General features: G+C 42.2%; 1 protein-coding gene and 1 long non-coding RNA gene across 3 annotated transcripts in view; one reads left to right on the top strand and one right to left on the bottom strand.

The window, feature by feature from the left end:
* The window catches only part of LOC124003359, a 51,374-nt gene that overhangs the window by 12,750 nt on the left and 10,637 nt on the right, over window positions 1-27,987 (bottom strand). Inside the window, exon 1 of one of the 2 annotated variants that reach the window (XR_006833208.1) lies at window positions 2,409-2,550. The exons of the other annotated variant lie outside the window; for it this stretch is intronic. This is a non-coding gene — a long non-coding RNA (uncharacterized LOC124003359). Of the gene's footprint in view, window positions 1-2,408; window positions 2,551-27,987 lie in introns of those variants that run through there. 2 annotated transcript variants of the gene reach the window in all.
* On the top strand, window positions 65-27,745 carry LOC124003356 (integrin alpha-X-like). The gene is given in 32 exon segments (XM_046311533.1): window positions 65-189; window positions 2,462-2,576; window positions 8,635-8,732; window positions 8,969-9,036; window positions 9,435-9,549; window positions 9,765-9,895; window positions 10,870-11,012; window positions 11,114-11,267; window positions 17,091-17,226; window positions 17,564-17,640; window positions 17,883-18,006; window positions 18,150-18,292; window positions 18,522-18,662; window positions 18,856-19,053; window positions 19,174-19,304; window positions 19,482-19,636; window positions 20,145-20,311; window positions 20,523-20,645; window positions 20,793-20,863; window positions 20,979-21,054; window positions 21,056-21,121; window positions 21,542-21,640; window positions 21,790-21,869; window positions 22,108-22,185; window positions 22,286-22,364; window positions 25,262-25,369; window positions 25,473-25,514; window positions 25,636-25,761; window positions 26,839-26,952; window positions 27,054-27,083; window positions 27,184-27,294; window positions 27,391-27,745. Coding segments are annotated over 32 exon segments (3,609 nt in total). The 5' UTR covers window positions 65-113; the 3' UTR covers window positions 27,625-27,745.

Below are 27,987 nucleotides of genomic sequence, written 5' to 3'. Positions count from 1 at the left end.
CCTTTTGGGGGTGGAGACGCCTCTTATAAGAAGAGGCACGTATGAAACAAAGTACAGGAAGACAAGTCAGTTTCATTTGCAAAGGTTGAGTGTTGCATTATTTTCCTCACTGCATGCTAGTGAACAAAGTGAAGGAGAAGATGTCCAGGCAGGGACCCCTCTCCCTGCTCACCTGGATGGGAGCCATGGGTAAGCACTGACTAACAGGATTTCACTCATCTTAATATTATCATCAGCTCAACTAGTAAAAACAAGTCAATTACTTTCAATACTACACGTTTTAAATTGTAGTTTCGTTTTAGATTTGCTATTCCTGACTCAATCTTAGTCTGACCAGGTTGAACTGTTCACGCCATTGTAATCAATAGACACACTTGAAGTATTGTAGAGGAGGATATGCTTTCAAAGTGGATGCTTAACTTGCACAAGGATCATTTATGTAAAAGAAAAGTGCCTAATGTTGCCATTTCCATCGGCTAATGCGGATCCCAATCAAATCTAATGCTCTAAATGTTATTTACTTGTTAGATGCTCCATTGTCATTATTTTGGGGGCTTTTTAGAAAGCAAAACTAGTCATACTGTATCTGTATTTGTGGTTTCACGTCAATAACGGTAACCGACTTCCCCATTTTTCAATTCGAGGCCAGTAGTTGGTTGGAACTGTAGGTCACTTAATCTTTTAAACCTAGATACAACTTTATTGTCGATTCATGGTTTTGAGACAGTCAATGATAAGCATGAACTCTTGGCCATTTATCACACATTTTTCATGGTGAAAAAGTCAAAGAAGTTATTTACAAACATTCACGTTTGATGATGGCAGTTCTGGCTGAACAACAGTAGCCTATAACCTATGTTCAGTCAAGAATGTTGAAATTAGGATTCCTCAAAATACATTTGTGCACCTTCTCAGCCATGTGCACATATCACAGACTGAACCTTGTTTACACCAACGCCTGCACCAGACTATGATCAGCTGGGGGCACTGTTTTTGATGCTATAATTCTAGTTAGGATATATATAATATATGCAACAAATCATCCACCAACATGGTTCTGTGGCAATGTACCACATAACCAATAAGCAAAGCATTAACAATGAAGGTTTCAACACACACTGGACCAGCGCCATTTATTTGGGCTGGATTACACAATGATGGGGCCCAGGGCAAGAACGTCTTTAACCAACTGTTAGCCTACATGTAATTCAGAACACAGCGGAGCCACATGTAGTGGTATGTTGTAACGATTTGGGAGAAGCCCGGAAAATGGAGACACGTTAATGCTCACCTGTGTCATCCAGACTATGTGCCAGCCCAGCGATTAGCTGTTTTGTGCGTCTCCGCGGTGGGAGCGACAACAACAGGACCATGGCCAGAGGCCAAGCGCTCGGCCAAATTGATAACTACAGTCTCGTCACAATGTGCAACAACAGAAATGTATGAATTTACGTTAGGAAAAGTTCTGAATGGACACAGAGAGAGTAAGCAAACTCACAAACATACCCGTCAAAATGACCCAGCATTTAAAGCCACCAGCGCATTTCAAACACACGAGCAAATCACACTTCTACTTTCCTAACAACGTTGGCTATTAAAAACCTAGGCCTTAGATAATGCTATGCTAAAACAATGTAGCCTACCAAATTAATTGACAAGGAAAGTTTGAAGGGGGAGAGAGACAGCTATGTGATAGTAGACCTTTATTGTGAAGGCATATATGATATTCAAATCTGTCTCTGGTGGATATTCTATGGCCCGGTATTGCATAGCACAGGTCAGGGGGTATGACAGCATAGGCCTGCAAATGATTGATTAATATATGAATTACCCAAATTTGTAACACATCTCTGTCTTCACTGTTCCCATCTTTCACAATTCACACTTCTCCGCTGGCATCAGCTCCACTGGCCTCTCTCTCTTCCCCTCTCCTCTGTCTATTGATAAAAGCTCTTGTACGAGTTGCCTAGCTCAATGCAAGTCCCATGAATAGCAATATATAGTTTGGTCACTTATTGTTGAGCAATTTTTGAGCTAATATGGAGAAGCAACTTGCTGTTGCTTCCTGAGGATAAAATAAGCTACAGGGTTGGCAATGAACTGGTGGGAAGTTTGACTGGCATGTAGCTCTGGTGCAGTAATATTTATATCAATAAATAACTCTATCCAAATCTGTGTCCAAATCTGTATCCAAATCTGTGTCCAAATCTTGCCCACATAGCGCCAGCACTGGTTTTCACTGACCACAATCTAAAATATGAAATAATGCCAATTTCCCGTGTTGTAAGGAAGATCGGATATCTACGATTTGTGTGAAATGCTGTTTTAAATTATGTATTTTATTGTACACCGTGGATTAGGCCTACTAAACAGTTAATATTTAGGAATATCATGTTTATGCATCTAACCCAAATAGTTGTGTCTGTCATCCGATTGTACCCTTCTTTCTTTTCTTTGCCAGCTGTCTCTTCAATGGCTTTCAACATAGATGAAGCAAACCCCAAAATCTACAAGGGAGAGGAAAAGGATTTCTTTGGTTACAAAGTTCTGCAATTCATATCTGGCCAAGACAAAGGGCAAGTGTTATTGTTATCATCATAGTGAAAAATGCTAAGTATTATGTTACAAACTTCATCTGCAAAACAGTATTACACACCTGAGGAAACAAAAATGACCAGAAAAATGCACCTATGTCTGCAAAGATTAACTATATACAGTTGAAGTCAGAAGTTTACATACACTCAATGAGTATTTGGTAGCATTGCCTTTAAATTGTTTAACTTGGGTCAAATATTTCGGGTAACCTTCCACAAGCTTCACACTATAAGTTAGGTGAATTTTGGCCCATTCTTCCTGACAGAGCTGTTGTAACGGAGTCAGGTTTGTCGGTCTCCTTGCTCGCACACACTTTTTCAGTTCTGCCCACATATTTTCTATATGATTGAGGTCAGGGCTTTGTGATGGCCACTCCAATACCTTGACGTTGTTGTCCTTAAGCCATTTTGCCACAACTTTTGGAAGTATGCTTGGGGTCATTGTTCATTTGGAAAAACCATTTGCGACCAAGCTTGAACTTCCTGACTGATGTCTTGAGATGTTGCTTCAATATATCCACATCATTTTCCTTCTCATGATGCCATCTATTTTGTGAAGTGCAGCGGTCCCTCCTGCAGCAAAGCACCCCCACAACATTACATTTACATTTACATTTAAGTCATTTAGCAGACGCTCTTATCCAGAGCGACTTACAAATTGGTGCATTCACCTTATGACATCCAGTGGAACAGCCACTTTACAATAGTGCAACTAAATATTTTAAGGGGGGGGGGTGAGAAGGATTACTGGGGTTTCAGTGTCTGGTGGGGTTTCAGGTGGGTTTCAGGTGTCTCCGGAAGGTGGTGATTGACTCCGCTGTCCTGGCGTCGTGAGGGAGTTTGTTCCACCATTGGGGAGCCAGAGCAGCGAACAGTTTTGACTGGGCTGAGCGGGAACTGTACTTCCTCAGTGGTAGGGAGGCGAGCAGGCCAGAGGTGGATGAACGCAGTGCCCTTGTTTGGGTGTAGGGCCTGATCAGAGCCTGGAGGTACTGAGGTGCCGTTCCCTTCACAGCTCCGTAGGCAAGCACCATGGTCTTGTAGCGGATGCGAGCTTCAACTGGAAGCCAGTGGAGAGAGCGGAGGAGCGGGGTGACGTGAGAGAACTTGGGAAGGTTGAACACCAGACGGGCTGCGGCGTTCTGGATGAGTTGTAGGGGGTTAATGGCACAGGCAGGGAGCCCAGCCAACAGCGAGTTGCAGTAATCCAGACGGGAGATGACAAGTGCCTGGATTAGGACCTGCGCCGCTTCCTGTGTGAGGCAGGGTCGTACTCTGCGGATGTTGTAGAGCATGAACCTACAGGAACGGGCCACCGCCTTGATGTTAGTTGAGAACGACAGGGTGTTGTCCAGGATCACGCCAAGGTTCTTAGCGCTCTGGGAGGAGGACACAATGGAGTTGTCAACCGAGATGGCGAGATCATGGAACGGGCAGTCCTTCCCCGGGAGGAAGAGCAGCTCCGTCTTGCCGAGGTTCAGCTTGAGGTGGTGATCCGTCATCCACACTGATATGTCTGCCAGACATGCAGAGATGCGATTCGCCACCTGGTCATCAGAAGGGGGAAAGGAGAAGATTAATTGTGTGTCGTCTGCATAGCAATGATAGGAGAGACCATGTGAGGTTATGACGGAGCCAAGTGACTTGGTGTATAGCGAGAATAGGAGAGGGCCTAGAACAGAGCCCTGGGGGACACCAGTGGTGAGAGCGCGTGGTGAGGAGACAGATTCTCGCCACGCCACCTGGTAGGAGCGACCTGTCAGGTAGGATGCAATCCAAGCGTGGGCCGCGCCGGAGATGCCCAACTCGGAGAGGGTGGAGAGGAGGATCTGATGGTTCACAGTATCGAAGGCAGCCGATAGGTCTAGAAGGATGAGAGCATGATGCTGCCACCCCCGTGCTTCACGGTTGGGATGATGTTCTTCGGCTGCAAGTCTCCCCTTTTTCCTCCAAACATAACAATGTTCATTATGGCCAAACAGTTCTATTTTTGTTTCATCAGACCAGAGGACATTTCCCCCAAAAGTACGATCTTAGTCCCTATGTGCAGTTGCAAACCGTAGTCTGGCTTTTTTATGGCGGTTTTGGAGCAGTGGCTTCTTCCTTGCTGAGTGGCCTTTCAGGTTATGCCGATCTAGTACTTGTTTTACTGTGGATATAGATAATTTTGTACCCGTTTCCTCCAGCATCTTCACAAGGTTCTTTGTTGTTGTTCTGGGATTGATTTGCACCTTTCTTACCAAAGTACGTTCATCTCTAGGAGACAGAACGCATCTCCTTCTTGAGCGGTATGACGGCTGCATGGTCCCATGGTGTTTATACTCGCATACTATTGTTTGTACAGATGAACGTGGTGCCTTCAGGCATTTGCAAATTGCTCCCAAGGATGAACCAGACTTGTGGAGGTCAAAAAAAAAATCTGAGGTCTTGGCTGATTTCTATTGATTTTCCCATGATGTCAAGCAAAGAGGCACTGAGTTTGAAGGTAGGCCTTGAAATACATCCACAGGTACACCTCCAGTTGACTCAAATGATGTCAATTAGCCTATCAGAAGTTTCCAAAGCCATGACATAATTTTCTGTAATTTTCCAAGCTGTTTAAAAGGCACAGTCAACTTAGTGTATGTAAACTTCTAACCCACTGGAATTGTGATATAATTCATTCTAAGTGAAATAATCTGTCTATAAACAATTGTTGGTCAAATTACTTGTGTCATGCACAAAGTAGATGTCCTAACCGACTTGCCAAAACTATAGTTAATTAACAAGAAATTTGTGGAGTGGTTGAAAAACGAGTTTTAATGACTCCAACCTAAGTTTTTGTAAACTTCAGACTTCAACTGTATATCCATAGCAATGTATTTAGAAATATAAATGTCTCTGTAAGCTCCAAAAGTTTTGGGACAGTCACACATTTTTTGTTGTTTTAGCTCTGTCATTATACAATGACTATGGGGTTAGTGTACAGACCGGCAACTTTAATTTGAATGTATCTTCATCCATGTCTGGGGAAGCATTTAGAAACTACAGCACTTTTTGTACATAGTCCCGTACATAGTTCACTTATTCAATGCATTTGCAATAGATTTTTACACATTTTGCTACGTTACAGCTTTATTCTAAAATTGATTTTAAAAAATACTCTTCATCAATCTGCACACAATACCCCATAATGACAAAGAGAAACAGGTTTAGACATTTTTGCACATTTATTAAAAATAAAAAACACCAATACCTTATTTACATAAGTATTCAGACCCTTTGCTATGACACTCAAAATTGAGCTCAGGTGCATCGTGTTTCCATTGATCATCCTTCAGATGTTTCCACAACTTGTTTGGAGTCCACCTGTGGTAAATTCAATCGATTGGACATGATTTGGAAAGGCACACACCTGTCTATATAAAGGTACTACAGTTGACAGTGCATTTAAGAGCAAATACCAAGCCATGAGGTTGGAGGAATTGTCCGTATAGCTCTGAGACAGGATTGTGTCGAGGCACAGATCTGGGGAAGGTTACCAAAAAATTCTGCAGCATTAAAGGTCCCCAAGAACACAGTGGCCTTCATCATTCTTAAATTGAAGAAGTTTGGAACCACCAATACTCTTCCTAGACCTGGCTGCCAGGCCAAACTGACCAATCGGGGGAGAAGGGCCTTTGTCAGGGAGGTGACCAAGAACCCAATGGTCACTCTGACAGGGCTTTAGAGTTTCATCTCTGCAGCAATCCACCAATCAGGCCTTTATATTAGAGTGGCTAGACTGAAGCCTCTCCTCAGTAAAAGGCACATGACAGCACATGGAGTTTGCCAAAAGGCAGCTAAAGACTCTCAAGACCATGAGAAACAAGATTCTCTGGTCTGATGAAACCAAGATTGAACTCTTTAGCCTGAATGCCAAGCGTCACGTCTGGAGGAAATCTGGCACCATCCCTACGGCAAAGCTTGGTGGCAGCAGCAGCATCATGCAATGGGGATGTTTTTCAGCTGCAGGGACTGAGAGACTCAGATTCGAGGGGAAGATGAACGGAGAAAAGTACAGAGAGATCTTTGAAGAAAACCTGCTCCAGAGTGCTCAGGACCTCAGACTGTGGTGAAGGTTCCCCATCCAACAGGACAACAACCCTAAGAACACAGCCAAGACAACACAGGAGTAGCTTTGGGACAAGTCTCTGAATGTCCTTGAGTGGCGCAGCCAGAGCCCGGACTCGAATTTGATTTAATATCTCTGGAGAGACCTGAAAATAGCTGCGCAGCGACACTCCCCAACCCATCTCCCCCGATTGGCTCTTCAGAGAAGAATGGGAAAAACTTGAATATGGTTGTGCCAAGCTTGCAGCATCATACCCAAGAAGACTCAAGGCTGTAATTGCTGCCAAAGGTGCTTCAACACAGTAATGAGTAAAGGGTCTGAATACATATGTAAAATGTGATCTTTACATTTTATATTTTTAATAAATTGGTAAACTTTTCTAAAAACCTGTTTTTGCATTGTCATTATGGGAATTGTGAGTAGATTGATGAGGGGAAAAATGGATTTCATCCATTTTAGAATAAGGCTTTAAAAATATATGTATTTAACTAGGCTGTCACGAGTCCGACCGAGGGTGGTTCCCCTTCCCGGGCGGGTGGCGCTCGGCGGTCGTCATCACCGGCCTATTAGCTGCCACTGATTGTTTTTCCTCCTCCTCCTTGTATGTTTAGTGGTAGCACCTGTTTATGTTTAATTAGTTTGTCTTTATTAGACAGCCGGCCCGCCTGGTTGTTGTGCGGGATTATTTCATTGTAAACCTTCGGCTCTGTTGTAGAGGTACGTGCTTAGTGCCTAGTCGTGATTTTTTCTATTGTACTTTTCCCCCTGTGTTTGGGAATGTTACTTTTGTGTGCACCCTGTGGTGCGTTGGTGCTAGTAAAGACACACAGCATTGAACTCTGTCTCCTGCATTTGACTCCACACCCACGACACCCGGAGCATTACATAGGCAAGTCAGTTAAGAACAAATTCTTGTTTACAATGACGACCAACACCAGCCAAACATGGACGACACTCTGCCAATTGTGCGCCGCCCTATGGAACTCCCAATCACAGTGGTTGTGATACAGTCTGGATTTGAGCCAGGGTGACTGTAGTGACGCCTCTAGCACTGAGATGCAGTGGCCTAGACTGCTGCGCCACTCGGGAGCTGTAACGTAACAAAATGTGGAAAAAGTCAAGGGGTCTGAATACTTTCCGAATGCACCGTATGTGTATTAAAGTAGTAAAAATGTTAGTACTTGGTCCCATATTCCTAGAACACAATGATTTCATCAAGCTGTGACTCTACAAACTTTTTGGATGCATTTGCAGTTTGTTTTGGTTGTGTTTCAGATTATTTTGCGCCCAATAGAAATGAATGGTCAATAATGTATTGTGTCATTTTGGAGTCACCTTTATTGTAAATGAGAATAGAATATGTTTCTAAATATGTCTACATTAATGTGTATGCTACCATGATAACAGATAATCCTCAATGAATCGTGAATAATGAGAAAGTTATACCTACAAATATCATACCCCAAGACATGCTTAACTCTCACCAGGTTAGCATTGTTTTTAGGGGTTATGATATTTATGCCTCTGTAACTTTCTCACTCATTATTATTCAAGATTCATTGAGGATTATCCGTTATCATGGTAGCATCCACATTAATGTGGAAGTGTTTAGAAACATATTCTATTCTTATTTAGTTTCTTAAATGATGTGAGCTGCATCCAATGCCCACGACTAAAGTGCATCAGTGAATTAGTTATGCATACGCTGATGGAATGGAAATTCTGACTTGTGTTTCATCATATCACACCTCTGACAACATCCCGCTTTCCTCCTTCAACATGCAGCTGCTACTCTGACCTTAGTAACCAAAAGAAAGCAGATATACAAAAGTAATTTACCACATTGTCAGAAACGTTATGCAACCATTCTTGATCTAAAGTTTGTCATATATACAAGAAGTGGATGCAGTCTCATCTAAATCGACCAAACTAACCTTTCACCCACAGGGTAATGGTCAGTGCTCCATATCAGAAGAACGGATCTGGTGGAATCTGTAGATGTGCTCTAGACAGAACAGACTGTACAGACTGTTACACACCTCAAGGTAGAGATGGAAGTTGATGATACACTATACTGTACTTACTGGACTGCAATTTAGAATGGTGGTTACCTTAACAAAATGAATAATTACACAAATTATTAGAACATGTAACACCTACCACGGTAACCATGGCTAATCGATATTTGTCAGAGTATTAAAATATTGCTGAAATGTCAACAAGGTCTTGAAAATGAGAAACACTAGTTGATTCTGCAAGTCTGGCTTTTGCCTTCCAACAGAAACTGACACAATCAAGTACATTGGACTGTCTATGGCTGGACAATCTACTTCTCCTCCAACATTCACTGTAAGATAAACCACCAAACAGTTGTTTTGATCATGTTCTTGTTTTCGAATACTCCATGTGAGTGTACTGTATATATGTAATATATATATATATATATATGTAATATATACTGTATGTTTGGCAGCATTTACATAGGCAGTCTATTTCTGAATTTTTCTTTACTAATTGGTCTGTTGACCAATCAGATCAGCTCCACCAATTAGTGTGTAAAAAAACATATCAGAATTGGGCTGCCTGGATAAACCTGAATGACTTGCTTCACTTGAGTCATAAAACAATACCTCAGCTATCTAAAAATGATCATGGCAAATTCATTTAACTGTCTTTGGAGACATCTGAGGTCCATCAGACAACCCATTATTTTATCACATTTACAATGATTTATTCTCCTCATTCAGGCCTGCAGCCCTGGTCTGGCACACGAGTGTGATGGGAACTCCTATCTGAACAGTATCTGTTATCAGTTCAACAGCCAGCTCCAGATCACCTCGAACTTCACACCTGCCTTCCAAGGTATAACGGCGAAACTTGAAGACAATTGTTGATAATAATAACATAACCCAAGGGTTTTAGGTATACATTGACTGTTTATTCATGTCATGTTAAATTACATTAGGATTGGGTCACAAAATATTAATTGTGAATGATAAGATTTGGATTACTGAATATGTAAAGATTGTTGTGAATTTATCCATATATACATTTATGTAATTAACTTTCTCTTACAGAATGTACTAAGAAAATAGTCGACCTCGTTTTCCTCTTTGACGGATCAGGAAGCATGACAACGGAGGAATTTGATAAGAACAAAGGTTTCATAGACAATATCATGACAACCCTAAAAAACTCCTCAATCAAGGTAAACTTTCCTTTAAATGTAATAACTTGAATCATGCTTGTGAGGTTGCTGAACATACATCTGTTTATCTACACTCTTAGAAGTAAAGGTGCCTAGAAGAGTATGGCATATATTATTATTTATTATTAAGAAGCTTTTGGGTTGCCACCCCGGAAGAACCTTTCCAGTTCAAACAGGTTCCTTGAGGAACGCCTCTGAAAAGGGTCTTCGAGGAGCCCCTGTGTAAAGGTCCAAACCGGAACCTTTTTGTGATGGGAGGAGTTACATTTTGAACCTTTTAATAATATATTGTAGAGGTGGCAGCCTATCAGATTGGAGGCATGGCTTATTAGAGGTGTGACTTTCAGACTTTTTGACCACCCGTCAGCATAAATGTCATTCCTGTTCATCATGTTAAGTTTCACAATGCAAACCTAAATTCTTGAATAATTATACATATTATATATTTGAATATAATGTAAATAATATTATCTATTCTGTTTACATATAGTAATGAAGTGGCAACTATTCCCACTTTGGAAGAGCATAGGCTCTTGAGGAACACCTCTGTAAGCATCATTGATGCTACAAAGATATTTGGGTTTCACCACCACAAGTGATGATAATACAGCAGAACAGATAAACAGGAGTGAAATTTACTCTAATAATGGGTGGCCTAAAAAATATATACATTATCTTAATGCCACACCCATACTAAGCCGCGCCTCCACTCCAGGGTTCCTCCACGAACCCGATGCTACATTGAACCATTAAAGGTTCCTCCAAGAACCAATCAACTAACCAAAGGTGTAAATATGAACCATTGACTAGCAATGGTTCCTTGTAGAACCTCAGGGCTTCCTTGAGGATCTTCAGGGTTCCTCGAGTCACCACTAATTCTAAGAGTGTATGTCCAATACCCATGAATGTCGCTGCATGGAAAGTATGGAATGAAATCAGTAATAGTCAACTTTTCCTCTTTTTTTAAACCACAGTTTGCAGCGGTTCAGTTCTCATCAATAGCCAGGACAGTTTTCAACTTCAATGACTACAAAGAGGGGAGAGCCTTGACTAATCTTTGGAAAGAAAAGCACATGTCTAGTCTAACCAACACACATCAGGCGATAGACTTTCTTTTGTAGGTCACAGTTGAACATTATTAATCAGTTTTACTTGATGAAAGGTGATTGTGGTGTAAGAAAGATAGCTTGATCTGTTGTTTGTATACATCTAATTCAGGAAAAACATTTTTGAAAACCAAGCCGCCGGCGCCACCGAGGATGCAACTAAAGTACTGGTCATAATAACAGATGGAGATCCCAGTGATACTGATAAAAGGTTTAACTCTATCAACAGAAGTGATGACAAAAACATCATCCGTTTCGTTATTGGGGTAAGTCCTTAAAAGGGGAGAGTCTGTATCCTCCCAACACAACAGCACACAATTGTATGACTAAATTCATTTGAAACTGGTTTTATTACCATAACTACAGCTGGTTGATCACTAGCCAATACATTTTGACGAGGAGGCATGCTCTCCTCCTAGTTGAAACGACCAAAGGCCAATATATTTGCATCTCTGTGAACTTCAAGTGAAATGGTTTGAAAACGTACCTCAATCCAGGGATGGAAGATGTCGCTGTAGTGCTACAGTACTTATCCCACAACAATCTACGGTGAATGAAGAAGATTGAAATACAGCGAGATTTTTATTAAACTGCCTAGTTCATCCTCATGCTAGTTAGCTAATGCTAAAGCAGCATCTGATCAATTTACCGTCAATTCTCGATTTACCTTCCATCCCTGGATTGAGGTACATTTTCTAATAATTTCACTTAAAGTCCACAGAGGTGCAAATATATTGGCAAATGGTCGTTTCGACTAAGTTGATCACCAGTGTTAGTGCTTTTAATGTATGATTTCAATGTATGCTGCTTACATTCATGTGTTTTCCCCAAATAATACACAAGCTGGGGAGTTTTTTAAAGCTGCAATGTATGTACCTTTTTGGGCGACCCAATCAATTTCACATAGAAATGTGTGTTTATCTGTCATTCTCATTGAAAGCAAGTCTAAGAAGCGGTAGATCTGCTTGATCTGTTCTATGTGCGCTACTTTTATGCTTTCCGTTTTTATGTTTCGATTTAGTGTCTTTTACTTTCAGTTTTGTACACCAGCTTCAAACAGCTGAAAATACAATATATTTGTTAATGGAAAATATATTTCACAGCGGTTTGGATGGTACAATGATTCTCTACACTTTACTTCCGCGTTTTGTCACAAACTGAAATGAAGCGAACTATTAGAAATGGCAGAGCGATTTCTGCATAGTGCATATTTCACCTGTTAGAATCCTTTAACTTTGTGCTACATGCCACAGGGCCAACACACAACAAAGGCCATACTCTTGATCTCCTGCTGTCCTATGGTCTGAATATTGATAACTTGGAAACTATTGATGTGTGTCTCTGACCATCTCAGTATTGGTTTTAAAATGCTTTCTCCCCCATCTAAAAATGTGTCTGTTCCCAATGTGTCTGTTCCCCTCTACAACTGCTAGTAAATTTACCAATGCTTTTTAATCCTCTGCTAATGATCCTGTTGTGTGACATCACACTGATGATTTGCTGAACAGGTTCAATTACATACGGTATGTCAGGCTACGTTAGGCTCAGCGACACCAGTTAAAACCAAGGATAAACTGTCTGCCAGAGTCTCACCTTGGTTGGATGACCACTCGTTACCCTTTAAATTTTTTTTAAAAATAAATGCTGAACGTAAAAGGAAAGCCTGCTAACGTCAAGTATTCTATGAGATAATGAAGGATCTGATGAGAAATTACAATGTTGTGATTAAAGATGCAAGATCAAACTACTTCTCTACCCTGATTTAGCAGACAAGATATGTTTATGTCCCTTGCCATCCACAACAACTTATGTTTTCCACTCAGTTTCAACCTGTTGTTGAACTTCTTTCTTCAAATTGATCTATCACAATGAGGTGAGTTTTAAAACAACATACTGTTTTGATGACAAATGTTCATTAGCGAGTTGGGTACTACTAACTCATGTCCAGAGTGCATAAGAGATTACTGTGACTCACAGTTATGTAGATTTTTTCAGTGAGCATGGGTGGTTCAGTATCATCCCCATTTTTCACCACTTGGACATGCTTCCCCTTGGTGACATCATCCGCAATCCTAACATTCTGTTTCACTGCTATGCAGATGACACGCAGCTTTGTTTTCCAATCAGACCCAGTGACCAACCTAGTGTAGCTACCATTCACAAGTGTCTTGACAATTTATCCGGCTCAACAATAAGAAATCTGAGGTTATTTTATTTGGCCCCCACCTGACCTCGAGCTGTCAGACCATACATACCCATCAGACCATACAAACGCTCCACACCGCGTGGCCGCTGCCACCCTAATCTGGTGGTGCCAGCGCGCACGACCCATGTGGAGTTCCAGGTCTCCGGTAGCCTCTGGAACTGCCGATCTGCGGCCAACAAGGCAGAGTTCATCTCAGCCTATGCCTCCCTCCAGTCCCTCGACTTCTTGGCACTGACAGAAACATGGATCACCACAGATAACACTGCTACTCCTACTGCTCTCTCTTCGTCCGCCCACGTGTTCTCGCACACCCCGAGAGCTTCTGGTCAGCGGGGTGGTGGCATCGGGATCCTCATCTCTCCCAAGTGGTCATTCTCTCTTTCTCCCCTTACCCATCTGTCTATCGCCTCCTTTGAATTTCATGCTGTCACAGTTACCAGCCCTTTCAAGCTTAACATCCTTATCATTTATCGCCCTCCAGGTTCCCTCGGAGAGTTCATCAATGAGCTTGATGCCTTGATAAGCTCCTTTCCTGAGGACGGCTAACCTCTCACAGTTCTGGGCGACTTTAACCTCCCCACGTCTACCTTTGACTCATTCCTCTCTGCCTCCTTCTTTCCACTCCTCTCCTCTTTTGACCTCACCCTCTCACCTTCCCCCCTACTCACAAGGCAGGCAATACGCTCGACCTCATCTTTACTAGATGCTGTTCTTCCACTAACCTCATTGCAACTCCCCTCCAAGTCTCCGACCACTACCTTGTATCCTTTTCCCTCTCGCTCTCATCCAACACTTCCCACACTGCCCCTACTCGGATGGTATCGCGCCGTCCCAACCTTCGCTCTCTCTCCCCCGCTACTCTCTCCTCTTCCATCCTATCATCTCTTCCCTCTGCTCAAACCTTCTCCAACCTATCTCCTGATTCTGCCTCCTCAACCCTCCTCTCCTCCCTTTCTGCATCCTTTGACTCTCTATGTCCCCTATCTTCCAGGCCGGCTCGGTCCTCCCCTCCCGCTCCGTGGCTTGACGACTCATTGCGAGCTCACAGAACAGGGCTCCGGGCAGCCGAGCGGAAATGGAGGAAAACTCGCCTCCCTGCGGACCTGGCATCCTTTCACTCCCTCCTCTCTACATTTTCCTCCTCTGTCTCTGCTGCTAAAGCCACTTTCTACCACTCTAAATTCCAAGCATCTGCCTCTAACCCTAGGAAGCTCTTTGCCACCTTCTCCTCCCTCCTGAATCCTCCCCCCCCTCCTCCCTCTCTGCAGACGACTTCGTCAACCATTTTGAAAAGAAGGTCGACGACATCCGATCCTCGTTTGCTAAGTCAAACGACACCGCTGGTTCTGCTCACACTGCCCTACCCTGTGCTCTGACCTCTTTCTCCCCTCTCTCTCCAGATGAAATCTCGCGTCTTGTGACGGCCGGCCGCCCAACAACCTGCCCGCTTGACCCTATCCCCTCCTCTCTTCTCCAGACCATTTCCGGAGACCTTCTCCCTTACCTCACCTCGTTCATCAACTTATCCCTGACCGCTGGCTACGTCCCTTCCGTCTTCAAGAGAGCGAGAGTTGCACCCCTTCTGAAAAAACCTACACTCGATCCCTCCGATGTTAATAACTACAGACCAGTATCCCTTCTTTCTTTTCTCTCCAAAACTCTTGAACGTGCCGTCCTTGGTCAGCTCTCCCGCTATCTCTCTCAGAATGACCTTCTTGATCCAAATCAGTCAGGTTTCAAGACTAGTCATTCAACTGAGACTGCTCTTCTCTGTATCACGGAGGCGCTCCGCACCACTAAAGCTAACTCTCTCTCCTCTGCTCTCATCCTTCTAGACCTATCGGCTGCCTTCGATACTGTGAACCATCAGATCCTCCTCTCCACCCTCTCCGAGTTGGGTATCTCCGGCGCGGCCCACGCTTGGATTGCGTCCTACCTGACAGGTCGCTCCTACCAGGTGGCGTGGCGAGAATCTGTCTCCTCACCACGCGCTCTCACCACTGGTGTCCCCAGGGCTCTGTTCTAGGCCCTCTCCTATTCTCGCTATACACCAAGTCACTTGGCTCTGTCATAACCTCACATGGTCTCTCCTATCATTGCTATGCAGACGACACACAATTAATCTTCTCCTTTCCCCCTTCTGATGACCAGGTGGCGAATCGCATCTCTGCATGTCTGGCAGACATATCAGTGTGGATGACGGATCACCACCTCAAGCTGAACTTTGGCAAGACGGAGCTGCTCTTCCTCCCGGGGAAGGACTGCCCGTTCCATGATCTCGCCATCACGGTTGACAACTCCATTGTGTCCTCCTCCCAGAGCGCTAAGAACCTTGGCGTGATCCTGGACAACACCCTGTCGTTCTCAACTAACATCAAGGCGGTGGCCCGTTCCTGTAGGTTCATGCTCTACAACATCCGCAGAGTACGACCCTGCCTCACACAGGAAGCGGCGCAGGTCCTAATCCAGGCACTTGTCATCTCCCGTCTGGATTACTGCAACTCGCTGTTGGCTGGGCTCCCTGCCTGTGCCATTAAACCCCTACAACTCATCCAGAACGCCGCAGCCCGTCTAGTGTTCAACCTTCCCAAGTTCTCTCACGTCACCCCGCTCCTCCGCTCTCTCCACTGGCTTCCAGTTGAAGCTCGCATCCGCTACAAGACCATGGTGCTTGCCTACGGAGCTGTGAAGGGAACGGCACCTCAGTACCTCCAGGCTCTGATCAGGCCCTACACCCAAATAAGGGCACTGCGTTCATCCACCTCTGGTCTGCTCGCCTCCCTACCACTGAGGAAGTACAGTTCCCGCTCAGCCCAGTCAAAACTGTTCGCTGCTCTGGCTCCCCAATGGTGGAACAAACTCCCTCACGACCCCAGGACAGCGGAGTCAATCACCACCTTCCGGAGACACCTGAAACCCCACCTCTTTAAGGAATACTTAGGATAGGATAAAGTAATCCTTCTCACCCCCCCCTCCCACCCCTTAAAATATTTAGATGCACTATTGTAAAGTGGCTGTTCCACTGGATGTCAAAAGTGAATGCACCAATTTGTAAGTCGCTCTGGATAAGAGCGTCTGCTAAATGACTTAAATGTAATGTAAATGAGCTGCATGTGAAGGTTGTCCAGACCCGCCTTTACGATATCATCTAAGAAATGCATTGCCTTCCGTAATTATTGGGATAGTGAAGCATTTTTTACATTTTAGCTCTATACTCCAAAAGTTTGGATTTGTAATGAACCAGTTACTATGAGGTTAAAGTATAGATTATCAACTTCAATGAGGGTTTTTGTGTAAATATTGGCTGTGTCATTTAGAAATGACAACACTTTCTATTCATACTGCAGTTCCTATATTTCAGGGTAACAAAAGTATTGGGATTGGATTGACAGGTGTTTCTGGTTAGTCAGGTGTGTTCCGTGACATTATTTGTGCAGGCACAAGAGAGCTGTCATTGTCTAGTCTTGAGTCTAGGCTTTGCGTTTGCCTTTGGTGGAAAGAGAACTACGGATTCCATCTTTAAGGCTTGGTTAAGCCCCATTCTATTTCTTAGATATTTTACCTCCCTATGAGCCAGGATGCAGCTTGAGATCCTCTGACAGGGCACTGTTGGCCATTCCAAGGTCCAGGTTGAATTTGTATTTTTATTCTCCTTCCTCCTGTTTATTACTTTTTTTTTTTTATGATGTGAAGCACTTAGTTACTTGTATTAAAAAGCGCTATACAAATACTGTTTATTATTATTATTATTATTGTTATTAGTAGTTTCAAGAGTCCAGTCCAACTTCCCAGTTACGATGTGAATGTTTAAATATCATGCATATTGAAAAGGAAATTAGACTTCACTATGATTCCTGTCCTCAAGTGATATATTTCTTGGCAGGTCAAGAATGTCGATTTGACGAAACTAAAGTCACTAGCATCAGAGCCAAAAGAGAACAACACTTTCCTCATCCAGGACTACAACGGACTAAAAGGAATCCTAGACAACTTACAAAAAAAGATCTTCAACATTGAAGGTACAACTCCAGATTCAGTTGAAATCCCGTAGTACTGACTTATTTTACAGCAAAGTGGGGCGGGGCAGGGTAGCCTAGTGGTTAGAGCGTTGGACTGGTAACTGGAAGGTTGTAAGTTCAAATCCCCGAGCTGACCCAACTTTACAGGTCTGGACAAAGGTCAAATAAAAAGTAGCTGTCAATGGAGATTTGCTATTTGTAAAAAAAATATATATATTAAAAAAACTGAAGTGGAAATACTGGTCATATTTATTTCTGGTTATAACACCTTACTCAATACATTTCACAGTAGAAGTATTAATGTATCGCTAGTTATATCAGTGTTCCTATATTCTAGGTTCCAAGACTGCTCTGGCTGGAAACTTGACGAAAGAGATGTCTCAGAGTGGGTTTAGTGCTGTCTACGTTAATAAGGTGAGATACACGATAGTATGTCCAGTATGTTTTATCATCTTAAATGTTAATTTGTAATATGTATAAATTGTTTAAAAATGTTTACGACAACGTTTTACTACAAATCCTTGTAAATGCATAAATACTAATTTATAAATGTAATGACCACCATTGCTACTAGTTTGAAGACACAATATATAGTTAATGAATGCTTATTAAAAAAATGCCATACAATATGACCCAATGTTTTATTTCCTCTACAGGATACCTTGGTTCTGGGCTCAGTGGGGTCAAACAACTGGCGTGGATCTCTCTTTGAGACTGAGGGTCTGAGATCCGAGGAAAGGGAAATTCAGGACCCCACATTGGACAAAGACTCCTATATGGGTAATGGAACATTAAGCTCAAAAAAATATATTGCTCAAAGGTGAATTTGAACAAACAACTTTTTTCAAGGCTCCATTAGTTCAGATGTTTCAGAGAAGGGAGTGGAGTTACAATGCACCTACAGTTCTTTATTGTTCTTATAGGATACTCTGTAGCTGTTGGGAAGAAGAACGAGAACCTTCTATATTTTACCGGAGCACCAAGATCTGAACACATGGGACGGATTCTACTTTTCAACAAGGTTAACAACAACTGGACTGTGGCACAAAGATTGTCTGGAGAACAGGTTGGTGAACATTAGCTATTTCTGTAAGCAACGTGGTATATCAATCGAGTTCTACAAGAAAGCATGAGACCAGCTTTTGGGGGTACTTCAAAGGTTGAATCGCTAGTCCCATAGTAAAGAGGAACACAGTCACTTTTTATGTTTACTTATGAGTTCCATTTAACACCAGAGTGCTTCTTAAAACATTTCAAAACTATTTTTGTATGAATGTAAGTTTGGATTTTCTCAGATGGGCTCCTACTTTGGGGCAGAGCTGTGTTCTGTGGACATAGACTCAGACGGCAACACAGACTTCCTCCTGGTCGGTGCACCAATGTTTCACCAACCACCGAGAGAGGGCAGGATCTACGTCTACATACTAACTGATAAGGTGGGCTGAACTGTGAATCTCTGAACAACAGGTTCAAATGCTGCAGTTTGTGGTTGAAAATGTTCATCAGGGACAACGTGATCTGGAGGCCGATATTGATTCATTTGGACATAAATATCCATCCTCTTCAATAACACTGCACAAAAAGACAATGTAATATGGATTTATCTTCATGTGATCTCTCCTTTATTAGCTGGAACTGAGGATGGAGATGAATGTTTCAGTGCTGGTTCAGGGTAGATTCGGCTCCTCCATCTCCTCTCTCACAGACCTGAATGGAGATGAGCTGAAGGATGTAGCTGTGGGCGCTCCACTTGAGGACGATCACAGGGGGGCCGTGTACATCTACCTGGGTGAAAAGCTAAAGGGAATCCGCCCTGAATTCAGCCAGGTGAGATAGACGAAGATGGAAATCGTTGAAAAAGGCACTTCATGATCAAAGAAAACAGACATCCCTCCTGGGATATCAATATCAAGGCCTTTTCATGAAATGTTTGTCTTCTTACTGCAGCGCATCTCAGCTGCGAGGATGAGATCTAAGCTCCAGTTCTTTGGCCAGACGATTGATGGGAAGATGGACCTGGGTGAGGATGGACTGACTGATATCGTAGTAGGAACGCGTGGCGCAGTTGTCGTCTTGAGGTACGAGTCCAAAAAAAGGATAAGAAAAGACAGCTGGTTTAAAACGGACAGTAAAAAATATCCCACTAGTGTGGGATCTGCACTGAATGGAGACTGCGCTCCATGAGGTGTGGGCGGTGCTACCCAACATCATACAATGTAGGCTAATATCACTGTCTTTATCTCAATCCCTCACAGGTCCCGACCGGTCCTCAGCATCTCTGCTCATCTCCACTTCCATCCCTCTGAGATCAGCACTGATAACTTTGACTGTCTGGCAAAAGAGACCATTTCCCCTGTGGTGACTTTGACAGCCTGCTTTAACATGGCAGAGGCAACAAAGAGTAAAGCTGGTAAGAAATCCCAGCACATTAGGAACACTGATGGCTTTGTGCTTTCCAACATAAATCATGATCTGAGACCACATAATTGTGGCCTTGGTGGTCTAGGCCGGAGCCTCGGTGTATAGCTAAATTACTGACCTCAATACGTGGGTCTGGGTCTCTTCCTAGTCTGAAGACTAGTGGAGGCTGCTGAGGGAAGGACGGCTCATAATAATGTCTGGAACAGAGCAAATGGAATGGCATCAAACACATAGAAACCATGTTTGATACCATTCCACCTATTCCGCTCCAGGCATTACCACAAGCCCGTCCTCCCAAATTAAGGTGCCACCGTCCTGTGGTGAAGACCCAGATGAAGTTCAAGTGTATCGAAAGGTTGGACCTCGGTCACAAGAGTTAAGGTCTTGACTCCATCTCTGCCTTCTACTTTAATGGTGTTCATCAGCAGGTAACCATGAGGTTCAGAACTTCTCTCCCTGATAAGGAAGCCATTTCAGACTCTTGTGTACCTTTCCAGGGGTGCTGAGTGCAGGGATGAACGTCTCCTACACGCTGGATGTGGATCCAGTGAGACAGAGGAGCCGAGCCTTTTACAATGACACGAACAAAGGAGCCAGAAGTTCTCTCTCTACTGTGGAGCTGAGAAAGGAGCAGACCTGCTTCAACCACTCAGTCTACATGACAGTAGGATCAATGATAAACTGTAGCTATGCAACAATACAACAACCATAATGTCTCTCGTAAGGAGGGGATTTAATGAGTAACATTAACTTGTTAGGTTGTGGAATTCTTATTGAATTGTTATTGTGTATTGATCTTATTCAGTGGTGAGAAGAATAAGGGTTTTTCAGGACTATGGATAGGGAAATGAATGCCACATTTTCTTTTCTTCCAGCAATGCGTGATTGACACATTATCGCCCATAATCATCCAACTTACATTTTTTCAATCTGAAAGCCAACAAGAGGGTTGTACTGCCATTCTGAATACTGACAGTTCTGCAAAGGCTGTGGTCGAGGTACGAGGATACGTTCTGGGTCTGACTAAAACCTGTTCACTTACAATGATCAACAGTACTAACATTGACTGTGGACTGAGTATTGTAATTTAGCCAAAGACCTGTGAAAACAGGTCATCTAAACACATTGTCTTGAATTCATCATAGGTGCCCTTTGAAAAGAACTGCAAAGAAAATGAAACCTGTTTGGCAGAGCTTGAGGTGGACTTCAACTTCATGTAAGTGTCTGATAAACAGAGGCCATATAAAGGAACTTGTTTGTAACTATAATAATTACTGACTGCTCATCAAAAAAATCATGTTTTCTGACTGTACGGTCTTGTCTCTTATCAGCACATCAACTTTATTAGTGGTGGACCAAAGTTACTTTAATGTGACTATAAGACTGTCCAATCACGGGGATGACTCCATATAACACCAGTCTAACCCTCCTCTACCCTCCTGGCCTCTCATTCGCCATGATGCATCTTCTGAAGGTAATACCGACACCCCTCCATCTATTGTGTAATTAATTCTGATGTTTTCTTCTTGCTCTCGTCTAAACCAGTGTTATTCAAACCTGGAGACCCAAAACATGTTCAGCCAATCAAGGGTTAGATGATTAGTTTAATCAGGGGTGTTCCTCCTGGGCTGGAACAAAAGCTTTCCTTGCTCATCTTGTGGGTCTGCAGAACCAGGATAGAAGAACGTTGATTCAAACATCAGTTTGCCGCCAAACATTTAAATGTTCCCTACATGTGCTAATTATTAATATAATTTAGCAACATATTAAGTGTTGAATGTATTAATTCCTTAAGCTGTTAACAAGCTTGTTTGTTTATTTTACACTATGTCAGTGACTCAGATGTACAAACTGGAATTATTTACACACTTGAAATGGTGTCTGTATTCCATAGTCCACAAGGAGAACAGTATTCAGCTGTGGTGGTCTGGAAGGTGAAATGGACAGAACTACATGCAGTGTCAGCCTCCCTGTCTACCGTAGTAAAACTACCGTGAGTGATTACTTAGATATACCAGTAAATAATGCTCAACTGTGACTACACTGCTAAAGCTTTTAAAATGTTGTCCTTAGATGATAAAGATGTGACAAATCAGTAACGTCTTATTTTTTTCTTCTCAACGATGCCATCTTCCTTTTCAGGCTGTGTTCACCAGTAAATTCCATATTTTGAATACATACGACTGGAAGGACACAATGGAGATGACCGTCATTGGACTGAGGTAGAAATCTGCTTTCAGTGTGAACATGTTCGAGCAGCAGCTAGACGAGAGATTAGAATCAGTCCAGGAAACGCCCTTCATTTCCCCATGTTGTCGAAGTATTGAACAAAACATTGCTTAAAACTAAGATCTAGTTTAATACAACCGCAATACCTTCTACTCAATTAGCTGAAGGACTTCATAGCATTCCATTAATGTACACAAAAAAAAATGCATTTACCTTTGCTTTTGTTTACAGCGACAATGGAAACTCAACCAATAGTTCCCTAACCCGGACCATCCCTGTTCAATTTGCAGTTGACCTGGTAGCAAAAGCGTAAGTCTTAACAAGCCTATACTTGACATTTTGTTTGAGAATGACTCCATCAAGTTAATTGAATATAATCAAGGTGACTTATCTTTTGGTGTTGTTGAAGCCTTCCCCAAGACTCCACCACTTACATGAACTTTACTCTGGAGGACACATCACCTAAAAGACTGGTGAATGTATATGAGGTAAACAATCAGCTGCTATTGCTGTGACTGATCTTGAAATTGTGATTCACTCTATGTGAGGGACATTTTTTCTGATGCTTTACACTCTAAAAACAAAACATACTTTTACTGTTACTCAAGCCGTTTTAAATGCATTCAATAATCCAATTAGTGTGAATACTCTGATTAATATAATAGTTTGATTAAAATGTTTAAATGCATTGCAAAAATAACAATTTCCCTTACAATCCATTTTACATGGACAGCTGAATATCAGGCTACCTGATGGGACTTCTGTTACAAATACGTTCTATCCCAGTGATCATATCATGTTTGGGAAGCATAAGCAATAAGCATTTTTCTACGGCTTGCCATGCTTTCCACCTGGCTACCCCTACCTGCGGTCATCTCCCTCTTCAAATGGGGGGGACACTCTTGACCCAAACTGCTACAGACCTATATATATCCTACCCTGCCTTTCTAAGGTCTTCGAAAGCCAAGTCACCAAACAGATTACCGACCATTTCGAATCTCACCATACCTTCTCTGCTATGCAATCTGGTTTCAGAGCTGGTCATGGGTGCACCTCAGCCACGCTCAAGGTCCTAAACGATATCTTAACCGCTACTGATAAGAAACATTACTGTGCAGCCGTATTCATTGATCTGGCCAAGGCTTTCGACTCTGTCAATCACCACATCCTCATCGGCAGACTCGACAGCCTTGGTTTCTCAAATGACTGCCTCGCCTGGTTCACCCTCCAGGCAAGCTTCAATGCCATACAACTCTCCTTCCGTGGCTTCCAATTGCTCTTAAATACAAGTAAAACTAAATGCATGCTCTTCAACCGATCGCTGCCTGCACCTGCCCTCCTGTCCAACATCACTACTCTGGACTGCTCTGACTTAGAATACGTGGACAACTACAAATACCTAGGTGTCTGGTTAGATGGTAAACTCTCCTTCCAGACCCACATCAAACATCTCCAATCCAAAGTTTAATCTAGAATTGGCTTCCTATTTCGCAAAAACAAAGCATCCTTCACTCATGCTGCCAAACATACCCTTGTAAAACTGACCATCCTACCAATTCTCGACTTTGGCGATGTCATTTACAAAATAGCCTCCAATACAGTACTCAACAAATTGGATGCAGTCTATCACAGTGCCTTCTGTTTGTCACCAAAGCCCCATATACTACCCACCATTGCGACCTGTACGCTCTCGTTGGCTGGCCCTCGCTTCATACTCATCGCCAAACCCACTGGCTCCATGTCATCTACAAGACCCTGCTAGGTAAAGTCCCCCCTTATCTCAGCTCGCTGGTCACCATAGCATCACCCACCTGTAGCACGCTCTCCAGCAGGTATATCTCTCTGGTCACACCCAAAACCAATTCTTTCTGTGGCCGCCTCTCCTTCCAGTTCTCTGCTGCCAATGACCGGAACGAACTACAAAAATCTCTGAAACTGGAAACACTTATCTTCCTCACTAGCTTTAAGCACTAGCTGTCAGAGCAGCTCACAGATTACTGCACCTGTACATAGCCCACCTATAATTTAGCCCAAACAACTACCTCTTTCCCTACTGTATTTATTTTATCTATTTATTTATTTTGCTCCTTTGCACCCCATTATTTTTATTTCTACTTTGCACATTATTCCACTGCAAATCTACCATTCCAGTATTTTACTTGCTATATTGTATTTACTTCGCCACCATGGCCTTTTTTTGCCTTTACCTCCCTTATCTCACCTCATTTACTCACATCGTATATAGACTTGTTTCTTCTGTATTATTGACTGTATGTTTGTTTTACTCCATGTGTAACTCTGTGTCATTGTATGTGTCGAACTGCTTTGCTTTATCTTGGCCAGGTCGCAATTGTAAATGAGAACTTGTTCTCAACTTGCCTACCTGGTTAAATAAAGGTGAAATAAAATTAAAAATTTAAAATTTTATTCTGCGTGTGCAAAATATGAGAGACACCTTCCTGAATTCGTTATGGCATGGACTCTACAAGGTGTCGAAAGCATTCCACAGGGATGCTGTCCCATGTTGACTCTAATGCTTCCCGCAGTTGTGTCAAGTTAGATGGATGTCCTTTGGGTGGTGGACCATTTTTGATACACACAGAAACCTGTAGTGTGTGAAAAACCCAGCAGTCTTGCCGTTCTTGACACAAACCGGTGCACGTGACACCTACTACAATACCCCATTCAAAGGCACTTTAATCTTTTGTCTTGCCTATTCACTCTCTGAATACACAATCCATATCTCAATTGTCTCAAGGTTTACAAATCCTTTAACCTGTTCTCCTCCCGTTCATCTACACTGATTGAAGTGGATTTAACAAGTGACATCAATAAGGGATCATAGCGGTCACCTGGATTCACCTGGTCAGTCTATATCATGGAAAGAGCAGGTGTCCTTAATGTTTTGTACACTCAGAGTATAAAGTTTGTATGCACATTTGTTTTTTGCTCATGACCTTACGCCTAGTAAGATCATCAGAGAAAGGTGTTCACATGACTAATGCTAAACTGAGCATTGCCATTATTAGTTTAATATTGAATTATTAGTGTGCATATAAACATATTCTCTGTCCACTGGAGGATGGTGGGGCCTTAATTGGGGAGGACGGGCTTGTGGCTATGGCTGAAGCGGAATCAGTGGAATGGTATCAAATATGTCAAACACATGGTTTCCATGTTTTCAATGCCATTCCATTTGCTCCGCTCCAGACGATATTATGAGCCGTCCACTCAGTCGCCTCCACTGTCTCTGTTGCCCGAGGCTTGCTCTTTTGGGGGCTTAGGTATATGTTTTGTTACATGTTCTGTGACAAATGCCTTTGTATAAACTCTCAATATAAATGTTATTGTTAGGGTGGTTGATTGAATGTGTCACTGTTTACAGGTGCAGAACTTGGGATTTAAGTCTGTACCCATCACAGTCACCTTCACTTTCCCAACTAAGCTTGAGCACAGATTTGAAATGAAGGACTACGAAATATCTGTCTTACAGGTAAAACTGTTCACATTTCCTACGAAAATGCTGACATTTCACTGCCACAATTTCTTTCAATAGGAAACAGCCTAATACAAGTTTCCTTTCTTTTTCTTTGAAGAACCACACTCAATGTGGAAAGGTTATCAATTCAACAACAGAGGTGAGTATTCAAATATGGCACTCAATCTTGACATTGTTGGTAACCGATCCAATCAGGTTACAACTCAGTTTAGTAAATCACGTTACTGAAACACACATTTTGCTTCTGGCTGTGTTTACAGTACTGCTCTCCAGAAAAATATTGCAAGTCCATCGAGTGTGAAAGTTTCCTTTTGGAGAAGTTTTTGACAGTTACATTTGTGCTGTCTGGAAATGTTTCCTTCAAGGACCTCGAACAACATGCAAAGGTCTGTATACAGCCAACTTTAACAAATAATGGTACAGAGTAACAACATGCTAATAATTAATAAGACTTTGAGACAGCAAACATCCCACTTTAAATCTTTGTCATATTTATTATTCTTTAGCACGCTACACCATTTAAGCTTGAAACGCCATTCAAACTTTTAAAGGTGCAGAGTGGTAAGGACCAGTGTGCTTGCATACAACCTATTGATACATATTATACTTTTTAAACTATTGAGCTTTTTGTCCTCCATCCACTTCTATGGGATTTCTTCAACAGTCTAAAGGTTCTATTGTTAGACTCCCATGAATTCCAAGACTTTATTACACAAATCGCATCAACTTAATTCGTTAAGTTAACTTCCCACTGTTGACTACGCAATGCAAGAGACGTGGAAAGTAGCCTAGTAGTTGTTGAACTTCTGAAAGCTTTTCAGTGGTCTTCAATGCACAAAGTCATACTGCAATAGTCTTCATCGCAAAAACATCATAAAAGGCATCTGATTTTATGATATAAACTTGAAGCCCCCTGCAAAAGACCAGGAACACGGAAGTATGACGTAGGAACGTGTCACTTGCCTGGCTTATTAACTGACAAATCGGTTACTTTCCCAACAACTTAGACAAACACTTAGAGGGTGTGACATCTTTGTCTACTTCTCTGCTTTTCAAATCTAAAATCAGAACAGATATCTACCTATCAAATGATGCAGCTTTGTTAGTTACTGCATTGACTGCATACACTTTTACAAACAACTGACATTTTGACCATTTTCCGAGCATTTTATACCACAACTTAGACATTATTACATATGGGTCTACTACGTCTCTGCTATTTAAATCTGAAAACACACAGCTGTTCTAATAAGCACTACTTTTAGTTTGAACTTTGACACATCTGCCGTTTTGACCACTTTCCCAACTAGTTAGACGAAGCTCTACGTTTTTGTCTAACTTCTCTGCTATTTAAATCTGAAATCAGAACACTTCTTCTACTACCACAAAATGCTTTTAAAGAATTGAAGCAAGGCACACCATTTTATTTCATGTAGTTTGACTAACAATATCTCACTCTACAGAGCTTGTCATTGCCAAAGAAATTCACTGGGGACAGAGAAACTGTCAACTTCATCAGTTTAGTCAAACTCAGCTATGACAAAAAACAATATGCTCAGACAGCGAGTGACCCAGGGGTAAGTTTCCTGTCAAAAACTTTTCTTCAACAAAGATACAAATATTTCTTGAGCAAAGATTCACAAAAGCATACATTTTGTAATATTTATTTGCTCATTAGGACAACTCTACAAGCTTCCACCAAACACAGGTAATTCCGTTTGTGGAATTAAACTGATTTACTGCATATGAGTTGTTTTAAAATGCTTGTTTTATCGTAAAACGCGTGGTCTCAAAATGTATTCCTCCAGATTGATGACCAGGCTGAGATCATCATTCATCCACAAGGAGAGCTGATACTAGGGACAGGAGTTGGAGTAGGACTTTTTCTCCTGATCATCATCACAATGGCCATGTATATGGTGAGTATCAACGATGCGACGGAACCTTTGCTTCTGCATTGTAAAGGAACAACACTTTGATTCATATTCTTCACATTGTTTTTCCTTTCTACTCAGCTGGGATGTTTCAAGAGAAAAAGGCTTGTTGATAATGCACAGGAAGATGAGAATGAAGGGGAACAGAGGGAGCAAGATGACGCTGTTCAGCCTATAACAGAGAAAAAGCTAGAGCCTGAGAGTGGAGCAGTGGAGTCAAATTCTCTCCTTGACGACAGTCAAACAGAAAACAATGGCTTCCCCACTTGTGAGGCGGTAGGGGAGGGACCAAAAGAAGAACAGGATGTAGTGTAAACATTGTTAATGTTGTAAATTACTATTGTAGCTGGAAACAACAGATTGTTTATGGAATATCTACATAGGCGTACAGAGGCCCATTATCAGCAACCGTCAGCCCTGTGTTCCAATGGCACGTTTGTGTTAGCTAATCCAAGTTTGTCATTTTAAAAGGCTAATTGATCATTAGAAAACCCTTTTGCAATTATGTTAGAACAGCTGAAAACTGTTGTGCTAATTAAAGAAGCATTAAAACTGGCCTTCTTTAGAGTAGTTGAGTATCTGGAGCATCAGCATTTGTGAGTTCGATTACAGGCTCAAAATGGCCAGAAACAAATAACTTTCTTCTGAAACTCGTCAGTCTATTCTTGTTCTGAGAAA

Source organism: Oncorhynchus gorbuscha, linkage group LG18 (genome assembly GCF_021184085.1).
Source record: "Oncorhynchus gorbuscha isolate QuinsamMale2020 ecotype Even-year linkage group LG18, OgorEven_v1.0, whole genome shotgun sequence".
Classification (NCBI taxonomy): domain Eukaryota; kingdom Metazoa; phylum Chordata; class Actinopteri; order Salmoniformes; family Salmonidae; genus Oncorhynchus; species Oncorhynchus gorbuscha.
Note: the sequence above shows the minus strand (reverse complement) of the source record. Positions and strands in the feature narration are given on the sequence as shown.